This window comes from Athene noctua, chromosome 3, assembly GCF_965140245.1.
Source record: "Athene noctua chromosome 3, bAthNoc1.hap1.1, whole genome shotgun sequence".
NCBI classification, from domain to species: domain Eukaryota; kingdom Metazoa; phylum Chordata; class Aves; order Strigiformes; family Strigidae; genus Athene; species Athene noctua.
Window position 1 is genome coordinate 24,572,109 of NC_134039.1, and position 13,679 is coordinate 24,585,787.

General features: G+C 37.4%; 1 protein-coding gene across 9 annotated transcripts in view; it reads left to right on the plus strand.

Annotated features, from left to right (window-relative positions):
* Positions 1 to 13,679, plus strand: part of ABCC9 (ATP binding cassette subfamily C member 9) — a 76,344-nt gene that overhangs the window by 25,556 nt on the left and 37,109 nt on the right. For all 9 annotated transcript variants that reach the window (XM_074902316.1, XM_074902320.1, XM_074902321.1 and 6 more), the window contains 8 exons: positions 1,828 to 1,962; positions 3,239 to 3,401; positions 4,071 to 4,111; positions 5,044 to 5,186; positions 7,945 to 8,053; positions 9,451 to 9,561; positions 10,522 to 10,594; positions 12,202 to 12,307. In XM_074902316.1, the coding sequence (XP_074758417.1) occupies positions 1,828 to 1,962; positions 3,239 to 3,401; positions 4,071 to 4,111; positions 5,044 to 5,186; positions 7,945 to 8,053; positions 9,451 to 9,561; positions 10,522 to 10,594; positions 12,202 to 12,307 (881 nt within the window). The remainder of the gene's footprint in view (positions 1 to 1,827; positions 1,963 to 3,238; positions 3,402 to 4,070; positions 4,112 to 5,043; positions 5,187 to 7,944; positions 8,054 to 9,450; positions 9,562 to 10,521; positions 10,595 to 12,201; positions 12,308 to 13,679) is intronic.

Consider the following 13,679-nt stretch of genomic DNA (forward strand, 5'->3'; position numbering starts at 1 on the left):
ATACAGAGAGTTTATTTTTAAGTCACTGTTTCACATCGAGGTTTATTTGGAAGTGTTGCTGTTAATACTGTGAATGTTATTAAATGACCATGTGGTCTGATTGCTGTGCTAGTGAATAATTATTTGTAGCCTAAATTCATGATTAATTTGTCTCTTTAATAAATAGTCTGTCCCAGCCACTGTAGAAGTGTAATGGCCTTCCTCACTGCTACTATAAAAGGCTGGTTTGAGGAAGTTCCTGATGATTTTGCTGATTCCTGTACTTCACCTTCAGGCAATCAAGAGGCAGGAAACACAGGAGTAGCTTGACCAAAGCTTTGGCTGGGAATGAGCATAGCATGACCTATGAATTTGTACTTGAGTGCACTTGGTGAATGAGCATCTGTGGCCAAGGCTACACAGGGCTCCTTCTGCTCTTAAGCCCTTAATAAAAGCAATTACCTTACACCTCTGCTCCAACAATAAAATCAAAAAGTGAATACTTACTATTTCCTTCTCAAAATATTATACAGTTGATACCAATGACACTGGTTTTGTGGTAATATGTCTTTATGCCTGATAAGCTCAATTGGCTGCTTTTTGGGAAAAAGAGGGAATAAACTAACTTTGGTAGCTATGAGCTGGATTATAACTATACCGCTCTGGAAAAGGTGATAGGACTGTCCTGTCTTGCCTTGTGCAAAGGAGTTGACCTTCAAGGGTTATCCCAAGAAACAGCAATTGTCAAGGCTGCCCCTCCTTGAGGAAAATAGCTTGTAGCAAATACTGAGCGTGTATCCATCCAGTGTGATCAAATATAGCCATACCTTGCTTAAGATGGGGATGAGTCTTAGAAAATATACTGTGTATCCACCAGTTATGGCCTGCTATCAAGGGCAAAAATTCATTGAAGGATCAGGCCTCCAGTAAGGGCTTCAGTTTACACCAAGTACAAATTGCTACCTGTAACCTTGTGTTATTCTGGTAAGAAAATGGCATCTAGGTATGCTATGAAAAGTTAAATAATGCTTTCAAAATGTTGAACTCCATTGATTCTTATTTCTGATATTGGATAATAAGAAGGCAGATTTAAAGACAGGACTTGTCTAAGAGATAACAAAAAAGCCAAGTAGGGAACTAGTTCTGTATGGTCTGTTATCACTGAGGACATCTCTATACCATGAAATGGGGCTTTTAATAAGAATACTAAGTAGTAGAGCTTGTATTAAACCAGAATCACAGTAGTTGCATCAGAGTTATTCTCAGGTAAACGCCTGGGGGAAGTGTTCCCAGACTCTTTGTAGGGCTAAGGTTGCATCTTGGTATTTTCCTACAGAGCTCCATGGTATTGATGCACAGGCTCAGGTTTGTGTCACTGCCAGCATGTCTGCTTCATGCTTCAGTGCCTATCTTAGATGTTTCTCTGTCTGCGGTTGCAAGAGGACCACTATAACAGAATGCAGCTGTGATTCATGACAGCCCTAAGACCTTTGAATACTTCCAGAGTGATGTGAGGAGCTCTAGTGTAAATAAGACTTGAGACTAGTAATTCTGTAAACTGCGTTGGGGCAAGCACCATCATTTTAGTGCTCCATTAGTTCTGTGGAAACCTCATCTGGAATTAGGACGACCAGGCTGTAACACAAACTATGTAGTTAATATAAAAAATAAGGGCTTCTGGGTTCATTTCCCACACTTTCCAAAAATGACCTCCTGAAGTACAGGCTCAGCTGATTTGTGTGAACCATTCGACTGTTTATTAGAAGAACAAACATTTTTTTCTTGCTCTCATTACAGCATATTGAAATCTACCTTTTTTTTTTTTTTTTTTCCATTTTTTCTTCATAGATAATAATGGGTGTGATCCTACTCTATAATTTACTCGGAGTGAGTGCCTTGGTGGGTGCTGCTGTCATTGTACTGTTAGCTCCAATACAGTACTTCATAGCTACAAAGCTGGCTGAGGCTCAGAAGAGCACTCTCGTAAGTAAATTATTTCAGTGACATTTGTGACCCTGAAATGAGAACTGGGAACCAGGTGTTCTGGATTCTGTTCTTGTGGTTAGTGAACATTCATTGCAGAGGTTTGGGGAAGCCCTCCCTTAATTCCATCGTCACTCCCTGTCTGTTTTTCTTGGTTTAGTGTCTCTTCCTTCCTAACATTTGTCATACAAAAATCTGAAAAAAGTGTGTAGGTTTTAACCTGCCTTCTCTGCAGAGAGTAGTTTTCACCCAAGTAGCAGTTTCATTTGAACTCAGTTCCATGAAAGGATGTTATTCCTACATTCAGGTGTTATATTTGTTGGGATGTTAGCAAACACTACAAATGACTGATAAATTATAGGAGAACAGTATTAAAGAATATGTACAACCACCCTCTGAAATGGCTAGAGGCTTTATGCTCTCACCCCAAGTTTTGGTATTCTCTAAAAATCAGCTGGTGTTGCTGGATTAATAACTATTGTACTTTCTTCAGTGCTGCAAGTTTATCTTGCTGTCTAATTTAGTTTACCAATTAGAAATGTTTTCTGATACTTTGTCTAATTTTTAACTTTATTCTCATGATCCTTGAACTCTCTGAATCAAACTTTGATGTTTGTGTTGTGAAATATTTAAAGATCCTTGTTATCTTAATACTAATAAGCAAATTACACATAAATGTATCTAATCTTCAGCACACTTCAATCCTGTTGAGTTGTGCCAGTTTATACCAACAGAGGATTTATCTTTGCATAATTTCAGAAATAGTCTGAATTTTTCTTTTTGCTCCTTTCTGAGTTCCTCTGACTCATAACATCTTTTGGATTATGATTTTATCAAAACTTTTGATTACTGTTTTCTGGTGAGGGGCAATCAGCTAAGTATATCAACAAACATCTCACTTATTTTCATGACCAGGCTGTATGAATCCCGGAATGAATATTTTATCAGCAATTACTACCTGTATGTAGTAATTGCATCTATTGTTATGGATACCACTGACCTACTAATCCACCTCCTTGAGTTTCACCCTCAATTTGGATGTTTTGGTTTATTTTTCTTTTTAGAACGGGATCACTTAATTTTTCCCTCATTATTTTAAGCATTTTAATATCTCCAAAGAATTTTATATTGTTTTACTCAGTATGGCAACTGAAAGCCTGTACAAAATCACAAAGTAATAAATCTTTAATGAACTTTAGAACAGAAGTGAAGGGAAAAGAGCATTGCCACCAAAACTGCAAATTATTATCAATCCTTGTTTTCTTTTGAAATGAAGGACTATTCTACTGAGAGATTGAAGAAAACTAATGAGATACTAAAAGGCATTAAGTTATTAAAGCTGTATGCCTGGGAGCACATATTTTGTACTAGTGTGGAAGAAACAAGAATGAAGGAACTCACCAGCCTCAAAACCTTTGCACTTCATACATCTCTTTCCAGTAAGTAACTATGCTTTTAGCACTTGTAGCACTGGGAAATGTATCCTTTTCTTCCTGTAAATATTCCTCCTGACTTCAACTAAAGCAAAATACAGCTGTGCCTATGACACTTTTTTTTTTTTTTCCCATGTGGAATGTGATTAAAATAAAAAGACATGACAAATATATAACACAGAAACTTAAAAATATAGAACATATCTAGTTGATTTTCTTTTGCCTTTTCTGTCACCTTCATTATGAAATTACAGTTATGAGCTACTTTATAGTAAGGAGGCTCCAGATAACATTAGCAGCTCTGATTACAGTGAAGATTAATTAGTGACTGAAAGAAATTGTATTTTCTGTAATGTAGAAGAGCTGAGAGGGTAATGTTTTAATTGTGTTGCATAATTCTTCATACAAATCTTTTTATCTCGGTTCACTAAAGTATACAAATGAGATAATTCCTTGGTTTATTTCTTTGTGTGTTTAAAATTTCTCTCTGTCCTGGAAGGAAATTTCTTCATGCAGAGCAATTTTCCTTTTGGAGTTTTAATTACTTGAATTGGAAATAACTGGATTCTTCTAGTGCCATACAACTAATTGTAAAATTTTAAAAACTGATTTTTAAAACTAATAGTTTTTTCTTATTTCATACAATCTGATGCCTATTTTATTTATCTTTCACAGTTTTTATGAATGCAGCCATACCAATAGCAGCTGTTCTTGCAGTAAGATACATTTTTTTCAATTTTCCTTATAAAAAGGGAGAGAAAATAGAGGTGGGGAAAGAAAGAAAGGACACCATTGTTACTGAAGGACATATTCCTCATAAAAACAGCAGATGAGTCAATAAGCCCCTGCTAACTGTAGGATATAATGACCCTGGAAGTGCCCATTCCCAGAGCTGGTATTTCACCAGCTGTGGTTTGGATTGATAAAACCAAAAGGAAATATAAATTTTTACTGTCAGAAATAAATAAAAAATTAAATCATTGCAACTTGAAAGAACACCCATTTTGAGCAGCTCTCATTATGAAGGGGTTTTGGGTTGCTTTGCTTTTCTATTGTCTATCAGTGAAAATCCTTCCTATTTCAAAGTGCTTTATAAGTCACCATTTCAGTATTCAAGGAAGGGTACTCTGCAGTTTAAGGAGAAATAAATTTTGCTTGTCCTCCGGCCAGGTTTAAATCTCAGCCTATTGCACTAGAGGAACTATGGCATGCTGGTCAGTATGGAGTCTTCATAGACCAAATTCTGAGGGCATTACTGCCAACAGTATGAACCAGAATTGGATGAAATATGACCATAGCCCTGCATCTGTGAAAATAACCCATAAGATTTATTAGGTTCTTACTGATATTTCTGGGTTGTATGTTTCCTCTAAACCCTGATGTCAGTTATAAAACTTTACAAAACTAAATGCTTTGATTTTACACAGACTTTTTTTATTCTTAAATGTGTAAATGTCTTGAAATCACTGGTGAGTTTTTAAGTTTTTTCACTTTAATAGAAGACGCCTTTCTCTTCAGTTTATTGGGATTCCCAGTAAATTGAGGTATATAGTTATTGGCCTTAGTTGAGCAAAATGTTTTGCTTGCTGTCCTTGTCCATCTTTTCCAAGAGTCCTTATCCTGACATGCTCTTTTCCTGATGTGACAGACCTTTGTGACTTATGCATATACCAATGACAGGCCACTCCAGCCTGCCCAGGCCTTTGCATCACTCTCCTTGTTTCACATCCTGGTCACACCATTGTTCCTGCTCTCCACTGTGGTTCGTTTTGCAGTCAAGGCTATCATAAGGTAAGTGGCCTTTCTAGTTTCTCCAACTCTTGAACACCTATGTCCAGTACTACAACAGGGAGGTGCTAGACAAAAAGATTGTTTCTACCTGCTCATGTGGAAGAGGATTTAGAGATAGGCCTGTGACATTCAAAAATATGAGAGAAATCAGAGTAACCATTTCTTTTCACTGCATGATACAGAGACAAAGAAATGTTCCATTCTTTTTTTTAATATCACCAGGTTTGGCAGTCCAGATTCAGAGCTGGACTGTCCTTCCTTGGGATATGCTCTTCTTCTCACAGTGTAGCCACCCACCATTGCTCTCACCTAGTATTTTCTGGGCTCTCATGGACACAGAGTGAGATGAGAGAGTCTGACGTGAAGCTATCTAGCAAGACTGGCCCTGCTGATGCAGGGAAGAGCAACTGGCTTAACTCTACCTCCACAAAGGGTGCTCTGGGCTTTAAATGAGAATTTGGTGTTGTCCTGCCTCTCATTGTCTAGCACTAGCATGGACTCTTAGGAAAAAGAGTGGATGGAGGAACACTGGATACCAAAAGATGAGTTACTCAAGGGAAACACTCCTACAGGACTTCTATAGAGGAAATGGTGTTCCCCTGAATGGCAGTAAAGAGATGCAGGAGAAGCAGCACGGCAAGGCAGACATTTGTGAGTTTTATCTGTGAGGGTTAGGGATCTGCATGGCAGGACAGTGAGGAAGTTGTCATGGAGTGGAAAAGATTTTTGAAAAAAAAATAAAAGGAATTAATAAAATATGTTGCTTCATCAGAAACTTCTATGATCCAGGCATTTATTTGTGCAAATAGCCTAACAAAACAACTTCCTTCATGCTGGGCTATAGAGCACTTAATCTCAAGGGAGCTGATTGGTAGTAAATCAAATTTCAGACTTTTTGCTGTTGTACCAGTGGTCTGTATGTAAAGTCAGGGTCATGGGGCAGTTATGTAGACATACACTCTGCCAATATGTCCCAAGAGGCACAAACTCACACCTGACTGGCAGTAACATGTCAGATGCCAAGCACTAGCAGGATGTGAAGATGGAACTAATCTTCCGACCCAGAAACATAGTTCCTTCTTGCCAAGACTGGAGCACATTGGTAAGGTATTGCATTATACTGCTACCACTGCCTCTTTTTGGTGGGTAATAATAATAACAACAAATAACAGTCAAGGGGACTTCAGGCTCCACAGCTGTCATTTGCCAGCACCACACTCACTTAAAAAAAAAAAAAAAAGGGTTTACTTTTATTGAAGCAACAGCAGAGCCACATGAGAGATTTTCCTTAGGTTGAAAATTATTTCTGACCAGTTGAAACCTCAAGCCCCCTTTATATATCATCCCAGCCTCTACATCTCTGCACTGTTTATCATAGCTCCAATATCAAAATGGTATGTACAGTTTCCTATTACTGTTGGCCACCCCTAAGGACATTAGAGACTATTTTTGCCAAGACAAACTTTACCCTTCAGCAAACTTATTTCCTAACATCCTTCTCCCATGAACATCACCCAAGTGAAGAATGAAGAATATATTCTTGGCCACTACATGGCTCTATCATCAAATACATGCGCTCACTTGTGTTATGATTAAATGCTTGTATTTTGATCAGAATCTCAATTTTATGTTAAAGAGTAGTTCTAATAGCATGAAAGCTTTTGAGGGTACCTGTCCTCATTCAAATGCAAAGTTGATGTCTTCTTAGGCAAATGATCAGAATAAAGTCTCATATCTTCTACAAGAAGATAAATTTTTGCTTGATATACTTATGTAAGACTGGAATTCTGATGTGGGAGTGAGACGCATAGATTTTCCTTTCAAAAGAAGAAATAGGAACAGGTATACTTGCAGGAAGAAATAATGACAAGAGCAGTGCTTTCTTGGTAACCAGTATCTCTCTGGTTTGAACATGTATTGATAATTTCATACAAAGTGCTCAGACAGGCCTGGAAACAAGACTGCTTTCCCATTTGCAGATTAATGTTCAAATCCCTGATCTGAAAGTCATATGTCCTTCTGCTTTCTCAGTCTCTGGCTCAGTGCACCTTAATTTTAGTTTTTGCAAAGTAACATATCTTCACCATGACCAGTGGGTGCTTTTGTGGGTGCTTTTGTTCCCCAGAATGATAAAGAGCCAAGTGCTTACAGCATTCTGAAGGGAAGTGGGGTAGAAAGAGGATCAAATCTTTCTGTGATGAAGAATGGATTGAACCTGTGTGCTGTATTTCCCAGGGGACAGTTTTAAGAAGTAGGCAAAGAAAGCTCTTGCTGTATTTTTCCAAAGCTGGCCATGACTGTGCTAATTTGTGCAGTAGTCAGGCCTGTTTGCAAGCAGTGTATGCAAAAACTGTGTTCAGGATTCACCTAGTGCCCTGTCATTTTCAGAAGATGGAGGTGGGTGAATGAGTCATTTATGCATCCTGACTGTGTGTAGGCATAAGAAATACACAGAGGAAATAAGCCTGCCAAGTTGGAAATCATTCCTGCAGAGCTCTAGTGGCACTCCCATGACTAGCTCTCCTCTTCATTCCCACCTACCAGTACAATGTTTAATTATTTTCATCTCTCCTTCTTCCACATAAACAAATTTTCACTCGCCATCAGGGTGGCAGACAGTCCAATAAAAAACCAGAAGTATCCCATGAACTACTTTTGAAACATTTCTGATACATCCTGCTGGCTGGACGGCACAAAAATGAAAGTGTATTCACGGAAACCTGGGTTTGATTAACTCACTGTCCTGTTTTCTTTCAAGTGTACAGAAGCTAAATGAGTTTCTCCTGAGTGATGAGATTGGAGATGACAGCTGGAGAGGAGGGGACAGCTCTGTAGCTTATGAATCCTGTAAGAAGCACACAGGACTTGTAAGTTCCTTTTTATGACATACAACCCCCATAAAAAGCCAGTGGCCTAGCTGATAGGGTGTGGGAGTTTTGGCTTTGAGGCTGACAGTAATATTGACCAGTTTTGCCTCTTCTGTGTTGGGATCTCTGTGTTTCTGTGACATGAAGGGTCCCAAAACACATTTAAACATTGCTCAAGTGCCAGTAGTAATAAAAACCTCATAACACCTTGACACATTTACACATGGTTCAAATTCATCCTTCTTCTCAGTTTTTATAAAAGGCCTAGGTGCATTTCCTGTGGCTATGGGGTTTGTACTGTATATTGCCAGTACAATCTATCATATGTTGGGCATCTTTTAGGTAGGACCAGTTCCTGCTCTGGGAAATTCAGAATTGGAGGTGGGAAAAACACCACCAAAATTCCATAAAATAATTCCAAAATGCTGTTTCTGGAGCAGTAAATTTGAGTAAAATTTAAGGGAAAAAAAAAACCAAAACAAAAAACAAAACCCAAAAAACACACAAGAAAGATGACTTGGGAAAAGATATTTTTTCATTTTGATGTTTTTTCTAAATCTAGATATTTCAACTGTTTCAAACTGATTATATAATTTGAAATGTGATTGAAACTTGAAGACAGGAACAGAAATAAAGGATTATTACAAAGTAAATTTTATTTTGAGCTGAACTAAATTAGTTCCTGAACCCAAACCAGCATTTTTCTTGTTTTTCTGGGTTAACAGTTATAATAAAGGAAATAAAACTGAAATTGTTTCAGCATTTATTTTGTTTCTCTTGTCCACCTTTTGCTTAGCCCTACAGACAGAAACAAAGTCTAAATGATGGGGAAAGGGAAAAGTAAAAGTAGTATCTGTAAAGGTTAAATCATACAGCTCACCTGTAAGGTGTTACTAAGATTATACCAATTCAGCTCAATACGGTGGTGCTTACAAATACCACAGGTAGCTCTGAATGAGCTGGCTCCACAGTCACTGTTTCGCATTAGTGAGGTACCCCGCACAAGCTAATTTGATACACTTCTCACTCCTGCAGCTGTTCTGCTTCCAAGAACTCTGCATGTTGTTACACTTTTACTGACACAGCTTTGTTTGGAGCTACCTCAAGTGGAGCAGACTTACCTGGAGGAGGATGATAGACCTGAAATTTGGGGTGGTTATGAATGGGAAACCAAAAATCAGGTATTTCCTGTTCTTCAGTTAACGGTGTTTTAAACATTACACTATATGCTTCACAGTAGTGTAGCTTTATTATCACACATATTGAAAAGCACTGGTTTCATCCTGTAACACAGAACAGTGGAAAGAAGGGAAATGGATTGTTTGTTTTATAGGGAACCAAATGCTGTCCTCTCTTGAGAATTCCAACTTTTCTCCTTTCTTCATTTCACTATGTAGCACACCAAGGCCATCAACAGGAGGCAGCCCTTGAGGTATCAGCTTGAAAGCTATGAACAGCCAACAAAGAAGCAAACACGTCCTGTGGAGACAGATGATATTGCAATCAAGGTGGTTTGACAATATCGTCTCATTCTTTCAAGGAGCAGGTCCTCCTTCCTGCAACTGTACCAGATAGTGCCCAATTGCTGCTTTTCTTCCAAAGGCAAATTGTCCATTGCAAGAACAAGTCCTTAAATAAATTAGCACTTTATCCAAAAATAAAGTGAGAAGAATTTGCTTCAGACGAGTTCTTTACAGTGATTCCCTGTCTTCTCAGGAATCAAAGAGGCATCATGAGTCTAAAGGAACAAAATCTAGATAATTTGATATGCAAAAATTAATATAGATCTTTTAGACTTTCCCTTCATGCACTTCTCTTTCACTCTTAGAACCAAGATCAGAACTTTTGAGTAATTTTTTGACAATTACTATGACATGTCATTTATTATGGCATTATTTAAAGTCATGTTGGCCAACTTTTCCCCACATAGGTGTTCTGTTCAAAGAATGTTTCATGGCCTGGTCAGCTCCAAAGGATGCATGCACAAAAAGGCTAGGGTCCACTGGGGAACATTTTTCTTATGCCCAGCATAAATCTTTTGAATATTAAATTTGTACTTTGGGAATGCATTCACAAGTGGACATATATCACAATATGCAGAACGATTCATTTCTTGATAATCTATGCTATTTAGATTGTCACCTGTTAGGTCTTGTGATTATTATTCTTAGTCTTTAGAATTACATTGACAGAATGAAAGTACCTGGTAAACAGAGTTCAGCTCAAGATCATCCCTTTATTGCATTTCATACAGTATATATAGTATATATAACTTTTCTTATTCACAAACTTTTCTGAGTTTGGCAATCTTTAGTAATGTAACTTGGGCTTTTTTTGTGTATGAGCATACCTCACCATGTCTATTAATTACAGATTTATTTTAGTAATGTATTTTAAATCCAAACTAGACATTCTATTTTTTTCCCCTCATGTGTTTATATATCTGACAAGTGGTAATTGTTTTGTAGGTGACCAATGGATACTTTTCATGGGGAAGTGGTTTAGCTACGTTGTCCAACATAAACATTAGAATCCCAACAGGTAGGATGAAAGCACACTTTAAACATTAAATATATAATATCAAACTGTAATTCAATTTCTTGAAAAGCACAAAACTACACATTTAGAATTTTGTAAGAAAAATTGAAGGTTAAAAATGTATACAAGGTCATGAACTGTATAGTCTTATAGCTATATCATTAACCTAAAATACTATAAATAAACAAAAAATCACATGTTTTTTATATACCTATACAGTTTATATAGTTTTATAATAGTAGGAACAAAGCCAAGAGTAAGAATAAATATGAAAAAGAAGGTTGCAAAAAAAAAACCATTATTGTTTTTAATAGACATATTAAAAAAAGAAAGGAGAACTCCAGACTCATTCAAAGTCTGTCTACAGTATTTTATTTCCAGCAGTGGCTACCAGTGAGTACACAGGGACATAACACTCATGTCTTATACTTCTTTTGCCATTCTTCAACATTATAGTCATCTTCCAGTTCACAACTATTTTCATCTCAGAAATTCCTTGAGCCTCATGCAGTTTGTCTGTCAAGAAATTCTCAAGGATTTTCTCTTTCAATGAAATTCGTTGTCCAGATTAGTTCCTTAATTCCTTGCACCCTCAATGTCTTTTGGCTAGGAGTTCCACAGATTTACAAAACGTTGATTTGTTTTGGAAGACTTACACAGCAAGTGTGAGAAGTAGCAACTATTATTTTCTATTATTATTGTTGTTGTTTTTGTTATTAATGCTGTAAATTTCCTAACACTATCTGTTGGTATTTCATGTTATTAAGTAGTCTTTTATTTTTATATCCAATCAAGTGCTTAGTTTTAGGATAGCTTATTACTTTAGGCTGACACATTTTTGATGTCACATAGTTACTAAGCAATCCCAAAGTCTGTATCATTTGTTTCATTGTAGCATTAGATGTCCCATACCTGGATGAACACTCCTTTGTACTAGCCCAGTGCCACGTACAACACCAGCAGAAGGTCTTTGCTCCAAGGAGTTCACAATCTAAGGCCATGAGTTCACAGGCTGGGTCAGCCAATCTAAGAGTTTACCTCCTTTGAAAGGAATAAGACCCTTAGCTCCTCAGCTGGCAAGAAGCTTACCTGGCAAATGCACTAACTGGCCAGTTAGTGAGTTCAGTTAGTTTACAGGAAGATCTGAGAAGCACCATTGCCACTACAGAGTAGGACTGAAGGTGGAAAATTGGTGGTAGAGGCAGGAGAACTACAGCAAAGAAGAAAAAAGTAATGGATCTTTCAGTTGCAGTAACTTGTTAGATTGGCACAAATTTTCATGGAACCCCAGACTGAATAATTACTCCCCACTTTATATTATTTGACCCTAAATAACTTCCATAAAGTAACACAGTCCCATGCAATGTACTATAATATTATGTCAAAGCAATAGTCTCGTTCCTTTGGAGATTAGTGTGTACTTATACTATCCATTAATGTATACTTCCACAGATGAATACATGCAATATTGCCCATTTATGTAGTGGGTACTAACGAATTTAATCAACTAGTTCAAGTGATGTAGAACTGGATCTAGCTGGGCCTTGTGGACTTGAGTAGAACCAGTTTTTTCTTTTTTGAAAATGTGTTTGTTATTATTGTTATCATAGGTCAGATGACAATGATTGTGGGTCAAGTTGGCTGTGGCAAGTCATCACTTCTCCTTGCTATACTGGGAGAGATGCAAACGCTGGAGGGAAAAGTTCACTGGAGCAAGTATGTTTCATATAGCTACTAATTGCTGTATTAATTTAAGAAGGAGGTATATGGGATTTGATGTGAGAAATGTAAACTTCATGTCTCAGATCTGCATGTTGAATGATTATCATCACCCAGATCCTCTCTGGAAGGCATCACCTGCAAATTTATGAAGGGTTTTCATTGCTGTTTTATCATGGTTCAGAGCAGGCAGAGCAGAGTCCCTTAGGAGGGGAAAGAGGCTAGCCTGGCAATTAATATCTAATATATTAGCCTTAGCAAATGACCTGAATAGAAAGCTTATACTATTCCAAATAGGCTTCAGTACTCACTATAACTGAAGCCAGCTTTGTTATGCTGCTACTGCACACAGCAGTTAAAGCATGACAGGCTGGATCTTCTTCAGTCAAGGGGTACCAGCATACAGGAAAGGCTGTGTTTCCCACTCAGTGATGCTACTGCTAGTAGAAAAAAACATGACATAATAACATGTGAGCAAGACTTTTCCCTTTCCCTGGTATCTGCCCAAGCCTTGCTATAGAAGTCAGTGTTACTCTTCACATTAACATGGTCAGAAAGCAGCCTGAGTACACTGAATACCTAAAGAGTAAAGACTGTGAAGAAGCTGTTGCTGAAGAGGGAACTGCCAGTGAGGTCAAGCCTTGGGATCCACATGGATTCAGCCCCAGTGAATGAGAACTTCCTACAGAAACTAAGTGGGGCAGCAGCGACTCTTCCAGCTTAGGCTGGGCAGAGGCTGTAGAAAGGATGTTCTGTAACCCAAGATCATTCTTTGATTTTAAAGATCAGTTCTGTTTCCTTAAAACTACTAAGCCAAAATCTTCTTAAATAGCTTTTTGATAAGAAAGGGCGAATTTTGTCAGAGGCACCAATATTTTGTTGCCCCATCCCTTGACTAGTAACCTCCTTTGTCATCTTTTTCTTACAGCAATGTTGCAAGCTGGATATTTTTGCTTTTCCTGTGCTAGTATGTGTGGCTTTTTTTCTTCTCTAGCCATATTTCAATGCTATTCTAAATGTATAATCTCACTGGAGTAGCAGGTACAATTGGAGCCAAGGCAAGACTTTGTTTTAATTATATGAGAGTTTAAGCTTTGAAGGAAGAAGAGTATGGCACTTACCACAGTTAATTTCTTTGAGACACATAATGAAAATTTTGACCTCACAATCAAGCATTTTTTTTCTGAGTAATTTAAGAAAAGTCAAGGAATTAGTAGAGTGAACCTTGAAATTATTCTGACAATTGTTTTCAAAGATATGAGAAAACTGAAATTTGTCCTAGAGAAAGATATGGAATCTTAGGAAGATTAGAGAAAACAAGAAATCTTAGAAAAATACTAGAGAAAGTTTATGAAATACTATTTAAGTT